General features: G+C 58.3%; 4 protein-coding genes across 17 annotated transcripts in view; 3 read left to right on the top strand and 1 right to left on the bottom strand.

The window, feature by feature from the left end:
• Window positions 1-11,316, top strand: part of SAFB (scaffold attachment factor B) — a 36,878-nt gene extending 25,562 nt beyond the window's left edge. For 2 of the 4 annotated variants that reach the window (XR_006608372.1, XR_006608373.1), the window contains 6 exons: window positions 263-402; window positions 577-665; window positions 2,539-2,645; window positions 4,900-5,190; window positions 6,309-6,447; window positions 6,669-6,717. Coding sequence is in view for 2 of the 4 variants with exons in the window: in XM_045085994.1 (XP_044941929.1) it covers window positions 263-402; window positions 577-665; window positions 2,539-2,645; window positions 4,900-5,186; window positions 6,309-6,447; window positions 6,669-6,711; window positions 9,922-10,040; window positions 10,335-10,441; window positions 10,788-10,854; window positions 11,004-11,133 (1,228 nt within the window). In the remaining 2 variants the exon portion in view is untranslated. Of the gene's footprint in view, window positions 1-262; window positions 403-576; window positions 666-2,538; window positions 2,646-4,899; window positions 5,191-6,308; window positions 6,448-6,668; window positions 6,718-9,921; window positions 10,041-10,334; window positions 10,442-10,787; window positions 10,855-11,003 lie in introns of those variants that run through there. The other 2 variants (XM_045085998.1, XM_045085994.1) reach the window with 2 other exon arrangements.
• A 3,189-nt stretch (window positions 11,317-14,505) lies between these two features.
• On the bottom strand, window positions 14,506-16,587 carry MICOS13 (mitochondrial contact site and cristae organizing system subunit 13). The gene is made up of 4 exons (XM_004771523.3): window positions 16,226-16,587; window positions 15,353-15,530; window positions 15,098-15,149; window positions 14,506-14,741 (listed from the first exon to the last, which is right to left on the bottom strand). Exons 1-4 carry the CDS (start codon window positions 16,252-16,254, stop codon window positions 14,644-14,646), a joined length of 357 nt encoding a protein of 118 aa, XP_004771580.1. The 5' UTR covers window positions 16,255-16,587; the 3' UTR covers window positions 14,506-14,643.
• On the top strand, window positions 16,578-21,730 carry HSD11B1L (hydroxysteroid 11-beta dehydrogenase 1 like). Of its 11 annotated transcripts, XM_045085943.1 has the most exons (9): window positions 16,640-16,712; window positions 17,018-17,066; window positions 18,786-18,881; window positions 18,977-19,103; window positions 19,727-19,838; window positions 20,236-20,327; window positions 20,409-20,603; window positions 20,723-20,888; window positions 20,974-21,730. In XM_045085943.1, the coding sequence occupies exons 3-9, from the start codon at window positions 18,864-18,866 to the stop codon at window positions 21,167-21,169; spliced, it is 906 nt and encodes a 301-aa protein (XP_044941878.1). In that variant the 5' UTR covers window positions 16,640-16,712; window positions 17,018-17,066; window positions 18,786-18,863; the 3' UTR covers window positions 21,170-21,730. The 11 variants fall into 11 exon arrangements, with proteins under 11 accessions (XP_044941881.1, XP_044941893.1, XP_004771571.1 ...); XM_045085946.1 differs by lacking the exon at window positions 17,018-17,066 and having other exon boundaries at window positions 16,578-16,712; XM_004771520.3 differs by lacking the exon at window positions 20,236-20,327 and having other exon boundaries at window positions 16,643-16,712; window positions 18,973-19,103.
• A 1,883-nt stretch (window positions 21,731-23,613) lies between these two features.
• RPL36 (ribosomal protein L36) lies at window positions 23,614-24,624 on the top strand. The gene is made up of 4 exons (XM_004771524.3): window positions 23,614-23,751; window positions 23,929-24,023; window positions 24,282-24,416; window positions 24,500-24,624. The coding sequence occupies exons 2-4, from the start codon at window positions 23,931-23,933 to the stop codon at window positions 24,587-24,589; spliced, it is 318 nt and encodes a 105-aa protein (XP_004771581.1). The 5' UTR covers window positions 23,614-23,751; window positions 23,929-23,930; the 3' UTR covers window positions 24,590-24,624.
• The last annotated feature ends 21 nt before the right edge of the window (window positions 24,625-24,645 follow it).

The raw sequence follows: 24,645 nt of genomic DNA, 5'->3' as shown, positions 1-24,645 counted from the left end.
CGGGGCTCCTCACCCCCTCCTTTCTTAGGTTTGGGGGAAGGGTCTCACCTGCGGCAGCTGAGACGGTCCTTCCTGCAGGCCCGATGCCAGGGGAGCTTGGGGAGAGCAGGGGGGACTTCCTGTTGTTCACTGTCGCTTCGTGCCGGTCCAGGCATCCTCCTGTGGTGCTCGGGCCAAGGGTCCCAAGGGCCAAGGGCTGCTTCACTTCGCTTCTTGAGTACGGGACATAACACGCTTGTGTGTCCTGGGCCGGTACTTCTAGGTCTGCGAACCTTAAGAGGGAAGATAAAGCTGATCGGAAGGAGGATGTTAAGAAGAGCGAAGACGGAGGCGGGGAAAAGAGTAAAGATCAAGACGATCAGAAACCTGGCCCGTCAGAGCGATCCCGGACTACGAAATCAGGTGTTGTCCCCCGAGATACCACCTGTGTTTTTTCTCTTTCTGGTTGGTGTGGTTTGTGGTTTGCTGTAGTCAGGCAACAGCACGGACTGGATTTCTTTGCCATAGAGTTGATTACTTTTTGCTAATCTGAGTGTTTCTTGTTTCTTACGTCACACAACTCCTTTCCTCCTGTAGGAAGTCGAGGAACGGAGCGGACCGTGGTGATGGATAAATCGAAAGGCGTGCCTGTTATTAGTGTCAAAACATCAGGATCCAAAGAGAGGGTGAGTACTAATTTTCTAAGGAGGGCATAGTATTTTCTCATTTCGCATTTCTTTCATTTACGTTTCTGTAGAGTTTAGGCAGTTCTTGAACTTCATTTAAGAGGAAGGTGGTATACCTTTTCAAAATGTAGACAGCTTGATATGCTAAAAAGCAAAGAGTTTAAAAAGTTTTTGTTTATAAATACTTAACTCTTTTCTGATGAGAGGTTTTTTTTATTTTTTTATTTTATTTCCCTAAAGCTGATTTTAAAATTCACATGTGGTGGAGAAGGTTCCATAGTAGATCAAGGGTTAGAGCACTGGTCTTAAAAAATTCAAATATGGGACTGGTTGGTTCCTGTCCTCCCTGCCCCGAATCAGCCCGGGTCTGGCTGTTTCCGTTGCCTCCCCTGGAAGTTGCAGCAGCTCCGTCGTGCGTTCCTAAACTCACATGCAACCCAGCCAGCCTTTCCTGCCTCTCCTGAGTCCGGCCTCCATTTTGGTTCAGTCCCACACTCTTTCTCCTTGAGATGCTCCACAGAACACAATTCACAGAAGGACCCATCTCAGGTTCTTAACCACTTCACTCCTCCTGCTCTTAGGGTCTTGGGCAGCTGTTGTCCATAAATTCAATTTTTGATAGATTCGGGTCCGGGGTCCCCAAGGCCACCCACGTGCAGTGATTCGCTCTAAGGACTGCTGGGCTTACCTTGTGGTGGCACGCCCAACGAAGATTGACTCCAATGGTGCAGTAAGAGAGACGCAGGCAGAGTGGGCGGGAGACCCTTGCAGGCTCCCTGGAGCTCTCCTCTGCCCGTGGGCTCACGCAGCGCTGAAAGTGCAGTGGCACAGGGGCACTGCTGTCACCCGTTAGAGCCTCAGCACCCCAGGCTTTTACTGGGGCCTGGTTACATAGGCGTTCTGCCAGGTACAGACCAAACTTCTGTTTGAGATTTGAGAGCAGGTGGTCAGCACAAAGCACATTTGCATGGTCTAGGCCCAGTGAACCGCCCTTTCCAGGGAGCTCTCGCTTGGAGGCACTCTGGGCACTAAGTTCCCAGGTGCCAGCCCCTGGCTGGCCATGCCGCCGCGTGGTGCGAGGTGACAAACCGTTGAAGCTCTGGCAAGCCAGCCTTGCAGTTACGGAAGGTTTTAGTCTGCTTGGGTTTGCGCAAATCTGTAATACAAGTGAGCTCTTTTACGTTTATTTTACGTAAAGTAATTGGAAAATGGCCAAAACGGGAGTACAGGCTCCAGGGCTGAGGTGGGACGATCTCATCAAAATCACTCAGGAACCCTCAGGTACGCCCGAAGTAGCTGTGGTCAGGGGCTCACTGCCTGTTTAGTTAAGGAAGGAAAAGAACAAGAGTAAGGAATTGATTGTAGATGCAGAAGACAAAGTATTAAAAAAATTGGTTACGATCATTAATAAGTTTTGGCGTGGAAGTGCTGCCGTTTCGACCCCGTTGAAAGTACTGGGGGTAGTTGAGCATGGAGATAAGGCTCTTTGAATTATGAGAAGGAATATGTGATGTTTTTTTTTTGTTTTGTTTTTAAGATTTTATTTATTTATTTGACAGATCACAGGTAAGCAGAGAGGCAGGCAGAGAGAGAGGAAGGGAAGCAGGCTCCCCACTAAGCAGAGAGCCCGATGTAGGGCTCTATCCCAGGACCCTGGGATCATGACCTGAGCCAAAGGCAGAGGCTTTAACCCACTGAGCCACCCAAGCGCCCCAACGTGACAGTGTTTAGGAGGGGAACGCCTTGTTACTTTGTTGTACATTAAACACACAGTGTTCATTTCCAACCTTTGTGTCCGATGCGCGGACCTGGACCTGCCTGATTCTTCTGTTGTCATTTCTGCTTTAACTTCTGGATGTTTTTGGTGAACCAGGTTTCCAAGAGCCAGGATCGCAAATCGGCCAGCAGAGAGAAGCGGTCAGTTGTGTCCTTTGATAAAGTCAAAGAGCCTCGGAAGTCAAGAGACTCTGAGTCCCGCAGGTGAGTCCATGTCCAGGAGTGTTACTGGTTTGCTTGTATCTCTGGACTAGTTGTAATCCTGTCGTAGGGGGTATTTCCAAAGTCCTCTGTGGAATATTGCGTTAAACTTCTTGACTCCTTTGGCTTTCATCCTGTGGTTTTTTTGTTTTGTTTTTGTTTTTGTTTTTCAATTATCTCAGAGAAGCATATAGGTCCATCTCTCTTTTTTTTTAAAGATTTATTTATTTATTTGACGGAGCACAAGTAGGCAGAGAGGGGGGAAGCAGGCTCCCTGCTGAGCAGAGAGCCCAGCACAGGGCTCGATCCCAGGACCCCGAGACCATGACCTGAGCTGAAGGCAAAGGCTTAACCCGCTGAGCTCCCCTCTCTCTCTCTTTTTTAAAGATTTTATTTATTTGACAGTGAGAGAGGGAAACAAGCAGGGGGAGTGGGCAGAGGGAGAAGCAGGCTTCCTGCTGAGCAGGGAGCCTGATGTGGGACTCGATCCCAGGACCCTGAGATCATGACCTGATCTGAAGGCAGCAGCTTAATGACTGAGTCCCCCAGGCGCCCCTGCCCATCTCTTTATTAAAGATTATGGAAGGTAATAGTAGGGAGCTGGAATGCCTTCCTGGTATAGTAGTGCTAGTTAGCAAACATTCCAAATGTACTCCGGAAGCTGTGGAAAGGGAAAAAGGAACAGTGGTGCCTATGTAGGGAGAGAGTTACAACAGTTAATTTTGCCTATCAAGAAACCTTTTTTTTTTTTTTTTTTTTAAGATTTATTTTAGGGGGCAGGTGGGGAGCAGAGGGGGAGAGCGAGACTATCAGACAGACTCCCTGTTGAGTGCAGAGCCCTAAATGGGGCTGGATGTCATGACCCAGAGATCATGACCTGAGACCAAGACTCAGACGCTCCACTGACTGAGCCCCCCCAGGTACCCCTAAACTTCATAGTCTAAAATAATCATTAGTGCTATTGGCAGAGTAAGAATGAGTAAAGGGGGTAAAGCATTGTTTTTAATTAGTCCACACTCAGCTTCCTGCTTCCAAGGGCAAGGCAGCGGTCAGCGGGCACTCTTCTTGAGGTAACTGGCAGATAGAGCTGCAGACCTGACCCATGCGCGTGTGGGGGTGTAATCTGCGAACGTGACAGGATAGACTAGAGCCTGAGTAGCTTCAGATCACTTGGCTGCTCTTTACACAGCACTTTGGGTCTCCCGCTCACGCCCGTGACAAAACCCTCCCCATACACTGGTGACTGAACGTGAACGTGAAACATAACGTCTGCGTTCGCAGAAAGTGTACGTGAGCGATTTCAGGAGTTAGGGTTGGACAGCTCAGAATGTCACAGAGGAGAAGTTGACCGAATGCAAACGTGACTTCTGTACATGAGCGATGGGAACAAATGCAGTTTGAAATCCGTGCAATAAGGCAACGGTAACATGACCGGAGAGCGGACAGGAGAGAGTTGCCGACAGGACAGGCCAGGTGCCGCTGGTCGTGCCGTGGGCTCCGCCTCGCTGGGCATCAGGAGTGCATATGAGAGGAGTAGCTGTTTTGGTCCAAACCACAAGCACAGTGAGGCCAGAGTATGCATTTCTGCAGGTATAGACCGGATTTGTAAGTGGGTGGCCAGGGCTTGTGGGAGGACAGCTGGCAGCCGTCGCCCCCAGCTCCTCGCCACCACACGCACAGGGGCCAGCGGGGAGACTGGTGACAGTGGATGCCGCGGGTCCCCACGCAGCCGCTGCAGGCCCCTGCTTGTTGGTCAGCTCATCTGAACTTGTACAGCTGCATCCAGAAGTTTCGATGCTAGTGCCCTAGCCCCGTCTCATGGGGACTCATTGAAGCTCACGGGTCAGGGAGCAGAGGTTTTCGGTGCAACTTGATGTGCTGCTGTGAAAAGTATGTTCTGTTGCTTGTTGTTAGTGGGCTGTTCCGTGCAATGAGGTGTGGAGCTCCAGAAAAAACATTCAGGGAGCGAGGCTGAGCTCGTACTAGCTGACCCTCAGCGTGCACACGCCTCTTGGCCTCATGGCCTGCCGGGCAGGAACCACGTGGAACGGGGCCTAGCGGGCATGGCAGGGCCGCCGCTGCCCTTGCCCTCCTGTCCGCGGGCCTGCAAAGCTGGAGACCCATAGTAGGAGGCACAGCCCCGAGCCCGCATTTGTGCCGCGCCCCGGGGCGGGTCTGCGTTCTCCGGGGTGGGCGCTGTGGTCTGTGTCCTGCAGCTCCGTGGCCCGGGGCCCCTGCAGCTGCTGCTGTCCCGCAGGGTGCGTGAGCGCAGCGAGTGGGAGCAGCGCATGCAGGCGCAGTGGGAGCGGGAGGAGCGGGAGCGGCTGGAGATCGCCCGCGAGCGGCTGGCCTTCCACCGGCACCGGCTGGAGCGCGAGCGCATGGAGCGGGAGCGGCTGGAGCGCGAGCGCATGCACGTGGAGCACGAGCGCCGGCGGGAGCAGGAGCGCATCCACCGCGAGCGCGAGGAGCTGCGGCGCCAGCAGGAGCTGCGCTACGAGCAGGAGCGGCGGCCGGCCGTGCGGAGGCCCTACGACGTGGACGGCCGGTGAGTCGGGCTGCTCTTAGCCCCCGGGGATTGGGGATGGGCTCCAGGGTCACCTGAACGGGAGAGTCTTGTTCCGGAGGTGGCACGGTACATGCTACAGCCCCGTTTGACGTCCTCTACTTCGTCCGGAACCTGGGAGGTGGTTGGTGGGGGTGGAGAAATGGTTGCACAAAGCAGCGCCTGTCTGGTGCCTCAAGTTCAGGTCTTAGTGCAGACCCCTGAGGAGGGAGCGCGGACTCGCAGAGCCACACGTGACACGCGAGGGCTAAGCAGGTGGCCGGAGACCAAAAAACGGCTCATTTGGGCCCCCTTTTTAGGCTTTGTTGTCACTGTAGTGGTTTGTTCTGGTTTATTCCAAGAACATTGTTTTGTTTCCCAGACATACTGGTGTGATGTGTGAATTTTGAAATGAGCCCCATTGATAAGAGCCTGATTTCAAACCTGCTGTTGGGAGTTGGGGGTGGTAGTCCCTGTACTGGTGCGATCCAGGCTTCTCTGCCTGCGTCCCCACTTGGGAAAAACCAGTTTGTACTCATGTGCTGTCAGCTGCACGGCTCAGAGCGGGCCCGGGTGATGGCCAGCAGGACTGCTCTTCAGGGACTTCGTGCTATTTTTGGTTTAGGACCTTTGTGTAAAATACTGATGATGGGAGTCCGTTACGGCCCTAAGTGTTTTCAAACCATGTGTTTCAAGTGCATCTCCAAGCCCTCTCACTGGTGTCTTTGCTGGGTCAAGTCCACCTCGGAGGAGAGCCCTTTTGCAAAGGAGAGCTCAGGGTCCCGCCTCTCGCTTGCTGTCCTGGTCCAGGCCGTGCACAGTTCTGGAGGGGACCCGCAGGGGTGCACGTGTGCCCACTCCTGTTGGGGAAGCCGCAGCTCTTCCGTGCAGGGGACGCCCGGCATGTTGGAGGAAATAGAGCGGATCCGACGCGAGTCGGATCACGTCACCCTGCCAGCCCCCCTCAGATCACGTAGCAGAGAAGACCCCCCAGTAAAGTCCGTTCACATTTTGGGAAGTGACAGGAGCCAAGGACCAGTGGAGGGTCCGACTCACCAGCTCCCCCCGAGGTCACGAAGGTGGAAGAGAAGCTAGGTTCACCTCTTTTCTTCCCGTTGCAGACGCGACGAATGCCTATTGGCCCGAAGCAAAGCGGGCTGCCCTGGATGAGCGCTACCACTCTGACTTCAACCGCCAGGACCGCTTCCACGACTTTGACCACAGGGACCGGGGCCGCTACCCGGACCACTCTGTCGACAGGTCAGCCGGGTCCCCTGGCCCTGTCCTCTCTCGCTTGCTCTCTGTTCTCCTCTCTTCTAAGTGCCTGAGAACTAGGGTCAGCCCTTTTAGGCTTTGTGGGCCCACTCGACCCATCAGAGCATGAAGTGCCTGGTTTCCATGTGGGAAGTGTTTTGTCTGGGAGGGCCTAACCAACTTAATTTTTCTTTTCTTAATGTTTTTATGTAAATTGTCTTTTTCAGGAGAGAAGGTTCAAGATCTATGATGGCAGAAAGAGAAGGACAGGTGAGTCAGAAACTCCAGTTGTGTCCAGCTTTGCCTTGGGACCGGTTCTATCTCCTTTGGCGTGCCTTCTCCTCTCTCTGCCGCTGAGGGGGAGAAGCCATGTATCCTGGAGCCTCTCCAGGTCTTGACCCTGAGGTTCTGTCCACCTCTGAGTAAGAGCCAATAACGCCCAGTAGTCCCGACTAACGAGCTTCGGGCGCGGCTGGCAGGGCGGCGGCATGCTTGTGCCCCGCGCAGCTGAGCGCAGGCGAGTCCAGGGCGGCCTCGGGAGGCAGCTCACTCTCTGGGCCATACCCAGAGTGCCTTGCAGGGTGAGTGCGTTAGAAAACGGGCTTGATCGGCTCCTTTTTCCTGTCTTAGACTTAGTTTGAGAACTTCCCCAAAGAGCCCTGACTTCCGCAGGCTTACTTGGAAGATCATGGGGAATGAGGGGTGGATGTGGTCGGGGCATCGTCGTCATGCGAATTGCTGCCCGGTGGGCGTGCTTTCCCTGGGGCGAGCACAAACCGCTCCCGTCTGGCTCCCTCCCTCTTCATGAGGGCCTGGTAGGGGCCGGCTGCCAGCCGTGGCCAGATGGAGGGGGTTCCTCTGCCCGCTCTGGGGGACTCCTCACAGGATTCCTTTTTCTCTGCTCCTGGAGGTGAATCTGGGACGCAGTTAAATGTACTCCTGGTCTCCGGTTTCTCTGAAGTTGAGCGCGGTGGTTAAATGTCCACGTTCCAGACCAGAACACAGTCCCCTGGTGCCGGCACTTGGGCAGAGTGGGTGTCTCCAGCTGTGAGACTGAGGAGGCTTCCTCGCCTGCACGAGGGAGTGGGGCGGCGCGGGCTGAGAGCCATGTGAGCCGGGTCGCTCGCGTGCAGCTGCTGGTCACCGCGGGCTCCCTTGCCCACCATTAGTAGCCAGAGCACCCCTGAACCTGAAACAGGTTTTTTCCTCTTGCACACTGTCCTAAGTAAGACAGCGGTGCTGCCCTGGATGGCAGGTGAGGGCAGGGGACACAGAGAGGAGCTCTGGTGCAGACTTCTGGTCTTGCTGAACCCTTACAGGGGACGGTTGGTCGGACAGCAGAGCGTGGCTATGTGGGGAAGTATCAGGTAGAACTAGAAATGGGCCTTATGTAAAAAGTCTTTCTCTCTTAGCTTTGTGTTTTTAGAAGGCTATTGTTAAAAGATTATTCCTTGTTTTTTTTGTTGTTGTTGTTTTGTTTTGTTTTGTTTTTAAAGACTTTACTTATGAGAGCGTGCACGCACACAAAGGGGAGGAGCAGGTTCCCAGTGAGCAGGGAGCCCGATGTGGGGCTTGATCGCAGGACGCCAGGGTCATGACCTGAGCTGAAGGCAGATGCTTAACCCACTGAGCCACCCTGGCGCCCTATTGTTCTTTTTTTTTTTTTTTAAGATTTTATTTATTTGTCAGAGGGAGCGAGAGCGAGGCGAGAGCACAGGCAGACAGAGGCAGGCAGAGACAGAGGGAGAAGCAGGCTTCCTGCCGAGCAAGGAGCCCGATGTGGGACTCGATCCCAGGACGCTGGGATCATGACCTGAGCCGACGGCAGCTGCTTAACCAACTGAGCCACCCAGGTGCCCTATTGTTCTTTATTAAATATTTGTGATTGTTTAAAAGTGAAGGAAATGCTGGGACGCCTGGGTGGCTCAGTTGGTTGGACGACTGCCTTCGGCTCAGGTCATGATCCCGGGGTCCCGAGATCGAGTCCCGCATCAGGCTCCCAGCTCCACGGGGAGTCTGCTTCTCTCTCTGACCTTCTCCTCACTCATGTTCTCTCTCACTGTCTCTCTCTCAAATAAATAAATAAAATCTTTAAAAAATAAAGTGAAGGAAATGGTTTCAATCACAAGATGAAGTTAAAAAATTCTTTTTTATTTTGGTTGGTGTTTTTTGAAGGTTCTTTATGGAAATGTTATTCTGGGGTTTCATTTTAACAGCTCTTGCCATCTGGCAGCACTGACTTTCTTGGACCCTCTTGGGTTTTGATTTTGCTCCTAGAGAGAACAGTGCCGTATTTTGTCCATCTTCTACAGTTGAGCGAGATGTCTGCACACATTTGGGAATGAGAGGCCAGGGGAAGCGGGGTGGAGGCCCAGGTGGTTAGGGCTCCCGGGGTGGGAGCATGTGCGCTCCGGCTTCTGGGACTTCCCCGCGTGGGAGCATGCGCGCCGGCTTCCGGGAGTTCCTGTCTTAATGGTGAAGATGAGCATGGACCGGAACAGCACCAGGCGCCCGGCATACTCATCCAAGGGGCTTCGTGACCGGGATTCCTTTCTATGTCTTACTACTTAGAATGTGATCCTGGCACAAATGACCCCAGGGCCACAGGTTGGATCTTTGGGACAGTGAGACCCTCAATGGAACCAGAGCCACTTCCCCAGCTCCCTAAGAGCCGTGGACGTTCCCAGCACTCCGGGCAGGGTGCAGGTGGAGGACGGGTGGACATTTACCTCAAACAGCTTCTCCTAGGGGTGCCTGGGTCCGTTGGTGTCTAACTCTTGGTTTTGGACTCAGGTGGTATGGAGCCCCGTGTTGGGCTCACACTAAGCAGGGAGTCCGTTTGGGATTCTCTCTCTCTCTGCTCCCCCCAAGTCCCACATGCTCACTCATTCTCTCACTCAAATAAACCTTCAAAACAGGCTTTTCTTTGAATGGGAGGCTGCTTCTTCCATCCACCCTTCAGATGGCATCCGGAACGGAGGCAAGCATCCCCATGGCCTGTGCCAGCAAGCTGTTTCCAGGAGCGAGGCCCCAGGGTGGCTGGTGGTAGCCTGGCCCAGGGGTGTCAGGTCCAGAATGAGTGTGGTCAGAGATCCCCAGTGGCCCTTCTGTTCTGGTGGTTCTGCAGGGCTGGAGCACAGGCACACTGCATACCGCTGTCTGTTCTTGGCGCAGGGCAGCCGCTGGGCCCGGCTCTCTTCTCTCCATGGTGCCCGAGTTCTCTCTGCTTAGATTAGGGCGAATCCCAGCCCTCAGTTTCTCCATTCTGTGACTCCATTCTTCGACTTTGCTCGCTGGTCCACGGGCAAACGGGATGTGGTGGTCACGCAGGCTAAAGACCCGTGTGGCACGAGGCCATGCGTTGAGTGCTCAGCTGCACTTCCGAGCTGTCGTCATTGTCATTAGCTCGTTGCCCCAACGGCCTTGGGAGCCAGGCTCGGTACCAAAGCTTTCTTTTTCTCCCGGTTCTCTAATATCCAGCATTACCCCGAACGCCACGGAGGACCAGAGCGCCACGGGCGGGACTCCCGCGACGGGTGGGGCGGCTACGGCTCAGACAAGAGGATGAGCGAGGGCCGGGGGCTGCCTCCTCCACCCAGGTTTGTGTCCTGCACCCCGCTGCGCCTGCGCAGGCCTCACACTGCTGGCTCGGTTGGTGTGTCCAGCTCAGGACCATCGGCCTGAGGGAAAGATGGGTGCCAGCCCCAGCCCACTGGCCTCGCTTGGGCCGCCTCAGAGCCCCAAGCAGCCTCAGACCAGGAGCCGGGTCCTGCCTCCCGCAGAGCCCCGCCACTCAGGGATGGGCACTGGGCACACAGAATGCTGAACCCACCACCCCTGCTACTTGGAAAGGCAGAGAGGGGCAATCCAAATCAGAGCTCTCTTTTTCTAAGGGGCAGACGTGACTGGGGGGACCATGGCCGAAGACTAGAGGACGACCGTGCGTGGCAGGGTGCTGCCGACGGAGGCATGATAGACAGGGACCACAAGAGGTGGCAAGGTAAGCCTGGCGCTCCGCCGGGACGGTCTCTCCCTGGAGAAACATTGGAAAGCTCAAGCTGCTTCTTGAGGGCAGGGAGAACTTTCTTGGCTCTCCCCGAGGCCACAGGGTCTCACTGACTGGCTGGACCTGGGGAGGGGGAAATGGAGGGGGTTCACTTCTCTGCCCCAACTTGCCCGGGGCAGCGGGTGTGTGCGGTTCATGTGCTGATGCCTCGGCCGGGACCCGTGGGTTCTGCTTGACACAGTAGCTTGGGGAAGGGACTGGAGCCCCACGAGCCCCACATTGGTGTTCTTCAAACTCCACGGGCCGCGCTGAGGCGCTGTCTGGATTGGATCTCTTGTAGGTGGCGAAAGAAGTATGTCTGGTCACTCTGGGCCAGGTCACATGATGAACCGGGGAGGGATGTCAGGGTAAGGTGTCGCGTGCTGCTTGTCCCTCTTACCGCTCTCCTCCCTTGCATGGTGGCTCGCCTGGGAGAAGGTTAGAAACCGTGCGGGCCGGGCAGGTGCGGGCGTGCACAGCACTGGCTTCCGTGACCCAGGATCTGTGTTGGTCGTAGGCGCGGCAGCTTCGCCCCAGGTGGGGCGTCGCGGGGCCACGTGATCCCACGCGGTGGAATGCAGGGGGGCTTCGGAGGACAGAACCGGGGGAGCCGACCCAACGACACCCGCTTCACTCGCCGCTACTGAGTGCTCCGATCCCTGTGCTCTGTCACGTGGCTACGAGAGTCTGTTCTGTTAGGAGTTCTCTTAAACTGTGTACAATGATTTTTTTTATCTGCTGCCATATTGTAGCTCAATACAATGTGAATGTTTTTGTTTTTGGTTTTTTTTTTTTTTGTAATAAACGTGTTTCTGTTCACATACCCTTTATTTAAAGTGTTTTCTCTCTTTATTTCATCTCCTTGTGTGAATTATACTGGGTCTTGCTGAGCCATGGCTGTTCCTTCAGGAAAGGACCGAAGGAGCAGCTTTAAGGGGCTCTTAAGGGTTTCCAGAAGCCATGTGCTGACAGCGCCCCCTCCTGGGCCCTTTGCCGCACCTCCAGTATTTCTGTCCCCCAGGCTCTGTCTGTGTCCAGGATGCACCCAGTGGTGCTTTTGGTTTTTTTAATGCAAAATACACAGAACATGGAATTTCCCATCCTTACAGCTCGGTGGCGTTCATGTTTGCACACTGCTGTGCAGCCGTCCCCAACCTCCATCTGCAGAACCTTCCATCTTCCCTGACCCCAACTGTCCCCGGTCCGCACACCTTTGCCCCCACACCCCACGTTGACTCCTCGCATCGGGCTTTGACTCCTGAGATGTGCTACGTGGCACTGCATCCCAGTGAGTAAGTCCGGATAGCCATGTACTGCCCGCCCCCCCAGGTCAGCCAGACTCCGTCTCCAGGGGCCCTGTGGCTGTGCCCCTAGTGCCTGGAGGGAGTCCCGTCCACCCATCTGGGGGAGCCGTGCTGGCCGGGAGGCCTGCTGCCTCTTGCTCTGGTCGCCCCCCTCTCTGGGCTCCATCTTCGTCACATCAGAGTGGAGTCCAGTCCTGTCTGGGGGCAGACAGACACGTGACCCAGGCTTCAGACCGTGTGGTGGGCTACATAAACCCCTCCCGGTGGGGCCGGAGGGGTCCCTGCCCTAAACCCTAGAACCTGTACGCACAGCACCTACCATGGCAGAAGGGGCTTTGCTGCCGGGATTCAGTTAAGGATCTGGAGATGGAGGGTTAACCAGGTTGCCCAGGTGGGCCCAGGGTCCTCGTTAGGGTCCTTCTGTGGGGAGCAGTGAGGCGGGGGAGCCGGAGGAGGGGCGGACAGGCAGACTGGCTGGCTTTGAAGGTGAACAGGCTGACTTGCCAAGGACTGCAGTGGCCTCTCACAGCAGGAAGAGGCTGGGACGGTAATTCCTGGAGCCTTGAGAGAGAGCCAGCCCTGTCCACACCCACACTTAACCCAGGGGGAGCCATGTTGGACTAACGGCTTCCAGATCTGTGACATAATCAGTGTGTGCGGTTTCAAGCCCGTGAACCTGTGGACCTTTGTCACAGGACTACTATATCCTCCCAGGGCGGTGGTGGTCAGCTGGAATGACTGTCCCCAGAGGACAGACACCTGCCAACCCATGGAGACATCTGGAACTGTCCCGAGTAGGGGGACAGGGTGCTCCTGGTGTTCTGGGGGTTGGGCCTCAGCCTGTGTGTTGCTGAGGTGGGGGGCTCCTGCCTCGAAGGGACCACCCACGGGGCGGTCAGGAGGCCCAAAGGGAGGCTTTTCGGAGGCCGCGGCTGAGCTGTGGCCAAGACGAGCAGGAGTCAGGACGGCCAAGTGAGGGTGCGGGAGTGCTGTGCCAAGGCCAGTGGTGGAAGCCAGCTGTGTTCTGGGAACAGAGCGCTCGCAGGAGTCTGGGCTCAAGCAGAGGGCAGCAGGGAGCCACAGGTTTCTGACTAGGGCAGTGACATGATCAGACTTGGACCTGGGGAAGCAGACGGAGGGGACAGGCAGAGGACCAGGGAGGTGGCCTCGGCACTGGTGACGGATTCAAGTCTGTCTGTACAAGGGAATGGAGGGGTCAAGAATGGCACCATAGGGGCGCCTGGGTGGCTCAGTGGGTTGAAGCCTCTGCCTTTGGCTCAGGTCGTGATCTCAGGGTCCTGGGATCAAGCCCCACCTCAAGCTCTCTGCTCAGCAGGGAGCCTGCTTCCTCCTCTTTCTCTGCCTGCCTCTCTGCCTACTTGTGATCTCTGTTAAATAAATAAAGTCTTAAAAAAAAAAAAAAAAAGAATGGCACCATAGTCTCTGGGCTAGTGGCTGGGCCCATTTGGGCAGAGGCTACACCCCATCAACCAAGCCCCAAAACACCTGGGAGGCTGAGAGCCATCCAGAAAGCAGTGTGAGCTGGTGGGCACCAACGATACAATCAAACAGCGCTTGGGGACAGTGAGTGCTGCCCTGGGGCCAGGCAGGGTGGCACAGGGAGCCATGTGACCTCCAGGTGCCACAGCGGACATGGGAGATCCACCCAGAGCCTGTTCCTGGAGAGCACAGTGACACAGGTCACTCTGGGCTCTGCCTCCCCAAACACTGCCAGCCAGGCCACCTGTCCTCCCCCACACCCCTCCCCACACCTCCCTTGGACACACGCCAGGGGTTCTTCCCAGGGAGCGCCTTGGGCAATGTCTTGGTTTCTGGTCTCTGCTTTCCTAGTTCGTGGGCTTCAGTGAGCTCTGTCCCCCAAACCAAGAAACATAACCCCCAGAACTCTTAGGAACAGAGGATCCCATGCCAACTCAGGGCCCTGTCACCCAGGCCTGCTCCAGGTCTCAGCCAAGCCCACTTTCTACCATCCGTCTGTCTGGGACACAGGTTTCCTCCCACTGCCATCATGGTGGGATGCCCTCCCGACTGGGAGTATGCCCAGGACCCGCCCACCTGGTGCTTCAGCCCAGTGGGGAGGAACATTAGGTCACCAGGCAGCTGACCCAGTGTGGGGTGGGAAAGCCTTCCCAGGGGAGCAGGGGGAGCTGGGAGGGCAGGACATGTGAGGGTAGGGGAGCCGCCCCCCCCACTGTAATGACCACGAAGCCTGTGGTCCCAGGAATCCCCAGATGGTGGGGAGGGTGGACTGCGGGTACAGCAGGCAAGGGAGGGTCAGGATGAGATGACACACGGGCATCAGTGAGCTGAGCCAGATGGAGACTCAGCGGCCACAGGAACTCCTGGCCATGTAGACATGGAAGAGATGAATTGTGCCCACCCCGAGTCCCCACCTCCAGAATAACCCCACTCTGGGCTCAGCCCTCCACGAGCTGAGACCCCCCCCCAACCTGGCCTGGCCATCAGTACTTCCCCAACCCATTCCTGGGTCCTGAGCACAGTCTATGGGGCACCAGGGCCAAGTGTCTGCTCCACACTCCCATACCAGATTGGGGACTCAGCAGGCAGGGCCCTGGACAGCGAAGAGTGAACCCATGAACCGAGGAGCTGCTGGGCACCAGAAGCCCGGGAACCCCGCGCTCTGAGCACCAGCCAGGCCACCCAAGTCCCCGGGGCCAGCACACGGGTCGGGGAGCACTTCCAAAGTCCTTTATTGGGCCGGCAAGGCCGGAGCTGCCCTTGGAGTGGGGTCCCAGTCCCAGTCTGGAGTCTCCGGGTCTGTGGCGTACCTGCCCCTGTTCCTGACCAGGGCAGGTGGCCTCTTCTGACAGGCTACTTGGTTCGCTCCTTCAGATATTCCCAGCCCTCCTTGGAGTACTCGCAGGCCTTGGAGGGGGCCACGGACAGAGCTGACATCACCGTAATGATGCCTGTGGAGAGGGAGGGCCCAGCGCCTTCAGCCCCCGGCTTTAGTCCACCGACACCGGCCCCCCGGAAACCCTAGCTCTGCAAGGCCTTTCGAGGCACCCATTCCAGCTCCATCGGTTCCACACAGGGAAACTGAGGCAGAGGTGGGGCAGGGCCTCCTCTTGTCTGAGGTCACACGATGACCCGTCCTGAAAAGAGGATCCCTGAGATCTCTGCCCCTTTTCCTCTTTTAGATCCACGGGAGCTGCGCGGAGCAGCAAGGGGAGCGGCGGGAAGGAATGACCAGGAAGGGGCGGTAGAGGGTCCTAGACTGGGGGGTATCGGGGGCCACCCCCCAAGCACCGGGACCAGGGCCTACCTGAATTCCAGGTGTCGCGGATGTGAAAGTTAAACTTTGGAGGGGCTGGGAGCTGGGAAGAGAGGCGAGAAGGGGCAGGTGAAAAGGGGAGGCCCCAGGCAGCAGCCCCAGCCCCTTCCCCAGGCAGGGAAGGGCAGCACAAAGCCCAAGGCGGAGGGCACCAAGCAGGGCTGGAGGGACCAGGGACCAAAAGCCACCCAGGAAATGACACCCTCCTCCCACCAAGCCTCAGCCTCGCTCCCAGCCTCAGGGTACCTGGGGCATCTTCAGACCGGTCTGCTCACACACATACTGGCTGAACTGGTACATGGCTGGGGGCACTACCTCCTCAGCCTTCTGAAGGACAGCCTGGCTCTTTTCGCTCGGCCCCAGCAGCTCCTGGTCATACACCAGGTAGACGGCACCCCCGGCCACACTGCCCTTGATGAGGAACCTGTGGTGGGGGAAGGACAGCCGCTCAGCAGCCCCTCGGCCAGTCGCGGGGAGGAGTCGGCCTCGCGGGCACCGCAGCCCTAGCAGTGACACACCTGAGGCCAGGCAGCTCATACGACAGAACGAGCCACCCCCCACCCCCCGAGCCCAGAGGCGTGCCTGGCACCTACTCTGCACAGCTCTCAACCCACCCTGCACAAAGAAAGCAGAGCTGCTCGGCCCCATTTAACTGGTAAACTGAGGCCCGGAGAGGAAAAGGGGTCACTCGTGATCCCGCACAGAGCAGGGAACCGTGAAGACCGGAGAGAGCCCTGGCTTTCTGCCTGCCAGCCCCAGCAGGCCCGACTTGCGCGCCACCCTCGAGGGGTTTCCGAGTGGCCCTGGTCGCTTCCTGTGTGTCATACGTCGCTTCCTGATAGGGCGCCTGTGACATGCCCACCTTACAGAGGAGGCAACTGGGGCTCCGAGGGCGCTCGGACACGATCAGGGGGCAAGCGCTCGCTGGGAGGCGGGAAGGACGCGCGACAAGCGATCTCGGGAAGGCCGTCCCCGCCTGAACCTCAGTTTCCCCATCTGCGCGACGCGCGGGACCTGACACCACGGAATTCGGAGATCCAGTTGGGAGCAAACCAGAGCGGGTGCCCACGGGAGGGGACCTGCTCGGGGGCTCGGGGCCCGCCCTGCAACCCGACGCACCTCATCAGCGACCACACTCGGGGAACCATGGTCGCTCGGCTCCGCGCGCAAGGACACTCGGCTCGCCCGCCGCTTCCGGTGACGGCGCCGCAGCGGCCTGTGGGAAGTGTAGTCGCCCCGGTGAGTCGCAAAGGCCTGCGGGAGTCGAAGTCGCCCTACGGCTCAGGGACGCCAGAAGCGGGACCGCAGTCCCACCGCGAGGGGGTCGGAAGGATTCCGAGGGGCGTGATCTTCAGCGCCCGTCTGCCGCAAAGCTGCCTGGGAAATGGAGTCAGCACCGCCCCGTGGGGCGCCGGACGCCTCGCCTCGCCTCGCCGCCGAGGCTCCTGGGAAATGCAGTCCGGCCTGGCACCGCCCGGGGCGCGTGGGGGAGAAAGAGGAGTCAGGCGTCTAGAGTGAGACCTGAAAGTGACCCAGGAAGATTTCGGAGCCCGGGAGATCCACCCGCGCCCGCGCGGGGCACTGAGGGCCCAGGCCCAGGAAGAAGGTACCGATAACATTGTTGTCACGGCAACGCGGGGTCGGAATTGTGCGAGGGAGGCGGAGCCTGAGTCACGTGATCTGATCCGGGGTGGGGCTTTCGTCGAGGGGGCGGGACCGGGAGCAGGACCCGTGCCGGGAGGGGGCTAGCCCGGTGGAAGGCCGTTGCCGGGCAACGCCCGGGCACGGAGTTCTTGTAGCTAGGCCCGCCCCCTGAGGAGGTGGGCTCGGTGTCACGTGACCGGGGCCCTACGGGAGGGGGCGCGGTCGGGGGCCCGGCGGAGCTCTGAGGGGTGCGCGCCGGGTTCCCAGGTCCGGATCCAGCCCCGCCGGACTGCGAGAGAACCTGAGGCCCGAGCGGGTGAGTGCGAGATTGGGAGGGCGCAGCACGTCGTACACCCTTTTTGTCCAGAGGGGAAACTAAGGCCTGGCGAGGCCAGGGGACCAGTACGTTCTGCGAGGGTCTGGTTCTCCCACGTCCTCCCCGGTCGCCGGCGGCCGCTTCATCCCTCCCTCCATCCCTCCATCTCTCCACCCAGACGGCCAGCCCGCCGTTCATCCGCCCCGCCCCACCTTGCCCTGCGAGGCTGCTGTGGTCAAGGTGGGAAGAGGGTCAGGTTGCGGGGCTCCACGGGCTTCCCCTGCAACGTGGGGAGAGGTGGGATGGCTGCCAGGACTGGGGAAGAGCGAGCAGTTCACCTTTCTGAGAGCGGAGAAAGATTCATAGACGGTAATGGTGGAAGGTGAGATTGGACCGGTGAGCCTGGGCCAGACCCGCGAGGCACTGAGGCGAGGAGCTGGGTCTCCGTGGGGGGCAGTGGCGAACCCTAACACGGTTTGGAGCAGGAAGGGGAACATCAGATTTCTTTGGAAGATCGCTTTGGCTGCCCGAAAAGCATAGGGTGGAAGGAAGGAGGGTAGGGGAGGCAGGGGGGAGGCAGCTGGAACTTTGCAATAGGGGGCAAAGGACCGAGACCTAATCTGGAGACCTCAGGACAGCCCAACCCACCATCTCTCGGTTCTGGAAGTCTCCCTCCTCTTTGTCCCACTGAGTTCCGAGGACAGAAACCCCAAGATGTGATGGGCCTGTGCCTTTCTCAGGGAAGATTCATGAACGCCCCCAGCCCCCACCAATGTTAAGCACTTGGCCCATTTTTCTCTTTCACCTTCTCTCTGGAACAAGTAAATCCACTCCCACAGCTGAAGTCACATCTTAATCCCGCTGATACTGCTCCTGTGTCTCCTACCAAGCCTTAAGCTTCCTTCTGGGTGTCTCCAGACAGAGCCGTCTTTCTGCACCACCTGCCCCCTGCCCCTAGCTCTTCCTTCCAATGTTCCTCGTATCACTCCAGGTCTCAGGGTCAGTCTGGTATCTGCCGAGCACCTACAGCATGGCTGGCACCCTTTGGGGCCCCGAGGACCCGACAGTGAACCAAGCAGCTCCAGGTTTCCATTTCCTTCTCACGTCCTGGAGCTGACAGCCAGGGAGGAGAGAGGGACAGTGAACATGTAACAACCCATCAGGATAATTTCGGGTCATGTCAAGACGTTGTAGACCGAGGCCAGGGAGAGACAGGGACCAGGAGTCGCTTTAGAGAAGGAGGCCAGGGAATTTCCCTTGGAGAAGGTCCGTTTGGTGCTGACTTCAAGAAGTGAGAGAGCAACTCATTAGGTTCTATTTGGGAAGAGCATTCCTGGCAGAGGCAACAGCCAATGCAAAGGCCCTGAGGCTGGCTGGAGACTGGCTGGTTCTGAGAAACCGTGAGGAGGCGGAGCTTGGAATACAGCGGAGTGAGCCGGAAGGGCTGGCCCCCCCCTGCAAGGCCCTTTTGACCATCAAGGAGCCTGGCTTTTGTCCTCAATGAAACGGGGAGGCAAGATGTGATTTGGCTGCCTGGTGGAGGGAGAAAACCCTGAAGAGGCCCAGGGAAAGCTGTGTGGTGCCCTGGACCAGTTGGTGGCTGCCAGATGGAGGAGAGAGGGCAGGGCCTGGAGCATCTTCATCAAACAAGGGCCTCGCTGGGGGAATGGGGATGGCTGTGGGCCAGGTCCCTGCCCGCAGTCCTCTCTCCCGCTGCAGAACCTACACACCCAGGGTGGGCCATGAAGGTTCTGCTTCTCACCGGGCTGGGGGCCCTGTTCTTCTCCTACTACTGGGATGACAACTTCGACCCTGGTGAGTGCCTGGAGGTGGGGGAGGGAGGAATCGGGCCAGCTGTCCGTTGCCGCCTGCCCCCTTCGGGTTGACCACTCCTGCGCCCTGCTAGCTAGCCTCCAGGGAGCCCGAGTGCTGCTGACCGGAGCCAGCGCCGGCGTTGGGGAGGAGCTGGCTTATCACTACGCCCGCCTGGGCTCCCACCTGGTGCTCACGGCCCACACCGAGGCCCTCCTGCAGAAGGTGAGACAGCCCATTTCCAGCTGAGTGGTGGTGGGGAGTGGCTGGAAAATAGGGCCCTTCCTTGCCAAGATCCAGGCCCCCTGGGTGGCCTTAAGGGCGTAGCTTAGTCCCTGAGCCTTAGTTTCCGCTTTTGCAAGCCAGAGACCACAAAAGTACCTTCTCACTGGTTACAGCGTTGGGTTGATCCATTAAGACAGTGAGTGTAAAACGGAGTGTTCCTTAAAAATGGGATTATTGGTGGTGTCCAAAGTCTGTGCCAACAGCCAGGGTTCTCAAAAGAGGGGTGAGTGGACACTTCTTAGCAGCAGCCCATCGTGGCTCCATGGAGATGTACAGTCCTTGGGGACAAACCTTGCAAAATTCCTAGAAAGCCCAGAACTGTCGAGATTTATATGAAGTTTCCTGAGTGTTAAATGTTGGTATTGAGCAAATAAAATGTACCCGATTTGGGCCCCCAGGCTGCCAGTTTGTGACTCCAGTGGCAGCGCTTGGGAACAATGTCGAATGTCACTTGGAGCTCAAGTTCGGGGAGGGGGCTTGAGGGTGGGGCCCCAATGGTCTAGCAGGTGGAGGGGCCCAGCCCCGGTGGACGGCCCACGGGTAGCTCTGCACCCCGCCCCCAGGTGGTGGGGAACTGCCGGAAGCTGGGCGCTCCCAAGGTCTTCTTCATCGCTGCGGACATGGCCTCCCCCGAGGTGCCCGAGCGCGTGGTGCAGTTTGCGCTGGACAAGCTGGGTGAGGGGCGGGCCTGGACTCTGGGACCCGGGCCTAGGCCTTAAGGGCAGGACCCGAAAGCGGTGGGGCGGGGGCAGTCGGTGGGGGGAGGACTATGCAGTCTGGGGCGTGGCTAGGGGGTGGGACCTTATTGCCTCCAGGGAGCGGAACTCTGGACTGGGCCTTATTGCTCGGGATTGGGCCTTATTGGATCAGGGACGAAACCTGGCAAGATCCGGGGAGTAGGGCCTGGTCTCTTTGATAGTAGGCGGGGAGCTAGCCGGGGCGGAACTCACTGGCTCAGTGCTCTGGCCCCCGCTTCTCTAGTTCAAGGTAATTGGGCCAGGGGCGGGGTCTCTTCGGGGCCGGGGCGGGGCCTCAAGGACTAGCTCCTTGCTGATGGGCGTCTCCGGGCCAGGAGGGCTGGACTACCTCGTGCTGAACCACCTCGGCGCCACCCCGGCAGGCACGCGGTCCCGGAGCGTCCAGGCGACCCGCTGGCTCCTGCAGGTGCCCCGCCCCGCCGCGCCCGGCCCCTCACCCCTGCTATCCCCAGGCTGCACTCTCCACCCTTCCCAATTCCCACCCCAGGTCCGGCCCCTCCTAGGCCCCGCCCACCGCCGCCAGGCCCCGCCCCTCCCGGGCAGCAGTTTGTCCGCGAGGCCGTGACTCGCAGTCGCCACCGCCTCCAGGTGAACTTCCTGAGTTACGTGCAGCTGACTTCGTTGGCGCTGCCCAGCCTGACGGACAGCAAAGGCTCTCTGGTGGTCGTGTCCTCGCTGCTCGGTGCGGGCCCGTGGGGCGGGGAGTCGGGAGGCCACAGGGCTCGAGGCGGGCGAGGCTGGAGAGGGCAGGAAGGCTGCCTGGAGGAGGGGGAGCTCAGGGGTGCCCTCCCGCGCTCCTAGGCCCTGTGCCCACATCCTTCTCCAGCCCGTACTCGGCGGCCAAGTTCGCGCTGGACGGCTTCTTCGGCTCTCTCCGGCGGGAGCTGGACGTGCAGGACGTGAACGTGGCCATCACCATGTGCGTCCTGGGCCTCCGGGATCGCGCCTCGACCGCCGAGGGAGTCAGGTGAGGCCCCAGGGCCATCCGGGGCGGGAGGGGAGCGGTGTGGGGCCGCCCGCCTGCAGTCTCCACCGCATCCTTCCGTCCGCAGGGGCGTCTCGAGGGCCAAGGCGGCCCCAGGGCCCAAGGCAGCCCTGGCGGTGATCCGCGGTGGCGCCACCCGCGCCCCGGGCGTCTTCTACCCCTGGCGCTTCCACCTGCTCTGTCTGCTGCGGGGATGGCTGCCGCACCCGAGGGCCTGGTTCATCCGCCAGGAGCTCAATGTCTCCGCTGCCGCTGCTGCCTGAGCTCCCGGGGGTGGCCCTCATCCTTCCAGAGGGGAACCCTCCATCCAGCCGCCCCGGAGCGGTGACACAAACCGAGACACCTCTGAGCTGGTGGCCGTGGCTCAAGGCAGAGTCATCAAGACAGAAAAGGACAATCAAGAAAAACTACCAGCCCCTGGAAACAGCCCCAGCTGTGGGTGTGCAAGTGCTAATGGTGGGCCAGGCAGCCAGTCAGCAACTTGGAAAGCGTTACCTCCGTCTTCTGGGCCACCCTCGGTGACACAGTGGCTGCTTCCATTTTGCAGATGAGAAAAATAAGGCTCAGAGAGGTGGCGTGACTTGCCTAGACCCCTGAGAGCTGGGAACCCTGGGAACCCTGTCCGCCTCCCACTCGGAACCGGGGCATCTCTGATCTCTTTGCACTCGCTCAGCCTTGGAGCGTCCGCCTACCCTTGCCCCAAGCAGGGGACAGCCTTCAAACGGACCACCTGCCCACGGGGTCTCAGGCAGGGAAGGCGGGAAAGAATGTGTTCTGGGCTGGACCCAGCCTTCTGTTTCATAATAAAACCCTTCTTCCCTTGCTCGGAGGTTGTTCACGGTGCTTTGTTTCTCCAGTTTGCTGGTGGGAGGTGGGTAAAGAGGGACCTCTCCACCCTATTTGCCAGTGGAGAAGTGGAAGCTGAAAGGGGTAGATCTACCCCAGGAGGTCAGGGGTCAAAAGAAAAGGTACAGAGTCAGTGGGCCAAAGGCCTTATTTGCAGTGTAAAGTACGTGCTTTTTGTGCCAATGATGAAAATGTGTATCAGGCACTGAGCCCTTGACATGAGTGGTCTCGTGGCATCTTCACAACTGGAAGTTGGTGCTACCATTGTTTCCATTTTATAGATAAATGTGTTGAGAGAGAAGGAGGAAGGGGCGTCTTGGGGCTCAGTTGGTTAAGTGTCTGCCTTCAGCTCAGGTCGTGATCCCAGGGTCTTTGGATGGAGCCCCACATTGGGCTTCAGCTCACTGGGAAGTCTGCTTCTTCTTTTTTTTTTTTTTAAAGATTTTATTTATTTGACAGAGAGAAATCACAAGTAGACGGAGAGGCAGGCAGAGAGAGAGAGGGAAGCAGGCTCCCCGCTGAGCAGAGAGCCCGATGCGGGACTCGATCCCAGGACCCTGAGATCATGACCTGAGCCGAAGGCAGCGGCTTAACCCACTGAGCCACCCAGGCGCCCCGGGAAGTCTGCTTCTCCCTCTGCCTCTGATCCTCCTCGCTACCTGTGCTCTCTCTCTGTCTCAAATTAATAAATAAATAATATCTTTAAAAAAGAGAGGGAGGAAGTCGGTGGCAGGAGGTAGGATTCTGACAACGGGCTTTAAACAAAGTTTGGGCTACTTCTATTTGCACTTCACAGATATTTACATCAATTAGTGAAAAATGGACAGTTCTTCTAAGATGATAAGTTAGTGTGGTTTGCATAAAGAAAAAACAACTTTACAGACGACAACTGTAGGATGAATGCAACATTACAAAATGCTAGCTATTGTGGGCTGTGGAAGGCTCTAGAATTAACAAGAGTTAGAAGGGTTAACCCCAGACTAGCCCCAAATGGGGACCATCATTTGGGGGATGAGTAGGATTAAAAGATAAGGGTGCCTGGGTCAATCAGTGGGTTTAGCCTCTGCCTTAGGCTCCAGTCATGATCTTGGGGTCCTGGGATCAGCCCTAATCAGGCTCTCTGTTCAGCGGGGAGCCTGCTTCCACTCCACCTCCCGCCTGCCTCTCTGCCTACTTGTGATCTGTCTGTCAAATAAATAAACAAAATCATTAAAAAAAAAGGGGGGGGGGTTCTGTTTGTTTCTAGCACACTTCCTGTCCCTGCACGACCTAAACTTGTATCAAATGCCATCAGGGGTTACTATACCAAATCACCCTCTTCAGTTCTAACACAGAGTTTGGTGTCATATAGAATGAAGCCAATACCTATTTATGGAAGTTTTATTTTGTGTCAAGTATCATTATATCTTACTCAAACAGTTCGGAATAAGTGCTATTATTGTCCTCATTCTAATAAAGACTTAAAAAAAATGTTTATTTATTTAAGAGATAGCACGACCAGGGAGAGGGAGAAGCAGGGTCCCATGAGCAGGGAGCCCCATGCGGGCCTCCATCCCAGGACTCTGGGAGCAAGACCTGAGCCGAAGGCAGATGCTTAACCGACTGAGCCACCCAGGCGGCCCTTATTATTTTCATTCTATACATGAGGAAATCCAAGTACAGGAGCTGAAGTCCTTGGCGCCGGGTCCGCAAGCCCCCGCCGCAGAGGGGATTTCAGCCAGCAAGCGGCAGAAGTAGGACTCGAACACTCAAACCCTCCGCAAACAAAGCGATGGCAACTCCGGCAACTCCTTTGGTACTGAGCGCGCGTGCACAGGGAGACGGCTTGCGCATGCGCTTCGGTGGTGGTGGTGGTAGGGGGAACCGCAGGGCCTCCAGCCTCCAGGGGGCGCCCGCAGGGTCTCTGCCGCTCTGGCCCGCTCGACCCGCGGAAGCTAGAAATCCCAGAGTTCCGCGAGGCCAAAGCCCTTCCGCCGCGGGAGCCATTGGAGAGCTGCAGGTTAGTGGGGCGTCGGGCGACTGGGATCTGCTGCCATCCGGGCTCCGGGGCCCCTTCGCGGCTCCGGGCTACGGCTGGGCGCCGCGAGCGAACCCGGGGGAGTCGGGACGCGGGGTTCCGGGCGGCGGGGGCCGAGCCCGGACTCAGCCCCACGTCCCTCTCCACTTCCGTCCGCAGCCATGGCTCTGCGCTACCCTATGGCCGTGGGCCTCAACAAGGGCCACAAAGTGACCAAGAACGTGAGCAAGCCGAGGCACAGCCGCCGCCGCGGGGTGAGTGCGGGCGCGCGCCGTCGGGGGCCGCGTTGGCGGGAGGAGGGCACGGCCCCGGCGACGGGGAGAGCGTCGGGGGACGCAGGGCTCGCCCCGGCCGAGGGCGGACACCCCTGGGAATCGCCCACGCGGGGAACGGTCGGCGGGGCGCGCCCGGACGCAGGGGCGAGGCCGGCCGCGAGAGGAGGCGCGGGAGGGCGGGCGCACGGGACCGAGGACCGCGGGCGGCCCCGGCTCTGAGCGCCGCCCGCCCCACAGCGCCTCACCAAGCACACCAAGTTCGTGCGGGACATGATCCGAGAGGTGTGCGGCTTCGCCCCCTACGAGCGGCGGGCCATGGAGCTGCTCAAGGTGTCCAAGGACAAGCGCGCCCTCAAGTTCATCAAGAAAAGGGTAGGTGCGGGGTCGCGGCCCGGGCCGGGGCTCGGGGTCCCGGGGCCCCGACTCCCCGACTGAGCGCGCTCCCTGCCCCGCAGGTGGGGACGCACATCCGCGCCAAGAGGAAGCGAGAGGAGCTGAGCAATGTCCTCGCCGCCATGAGGAAAGCGGCGGCCAAGAAGGACTGAGCCCCCCGCCCGTCTGTAATAAAGCGTTTTTGGAACTCGGGGTGTCGTGCTGGTGT

This window comes from Mustela putorius, unplaced genomic scaffold, assembly GCF_011764305.1.
Source record: "Mustela putorius furo isolate JIRA1106 unplaced genomic scaffold, ASM1176430v1.1 tig00000095_pilon_pilon_pilon, whole genome shotgun sequence".
Classification (NCBI taxonomy): Eukaryota; Metazoa; Chordata; class Mammalia; order Carnivora; family Mustelidae; genus Mustela; species Mustela putorius.
Note: the sequence above shows the minus strand (reverse complement) of the source record. Positions and strands in the feature narration are given on the sequence as shown.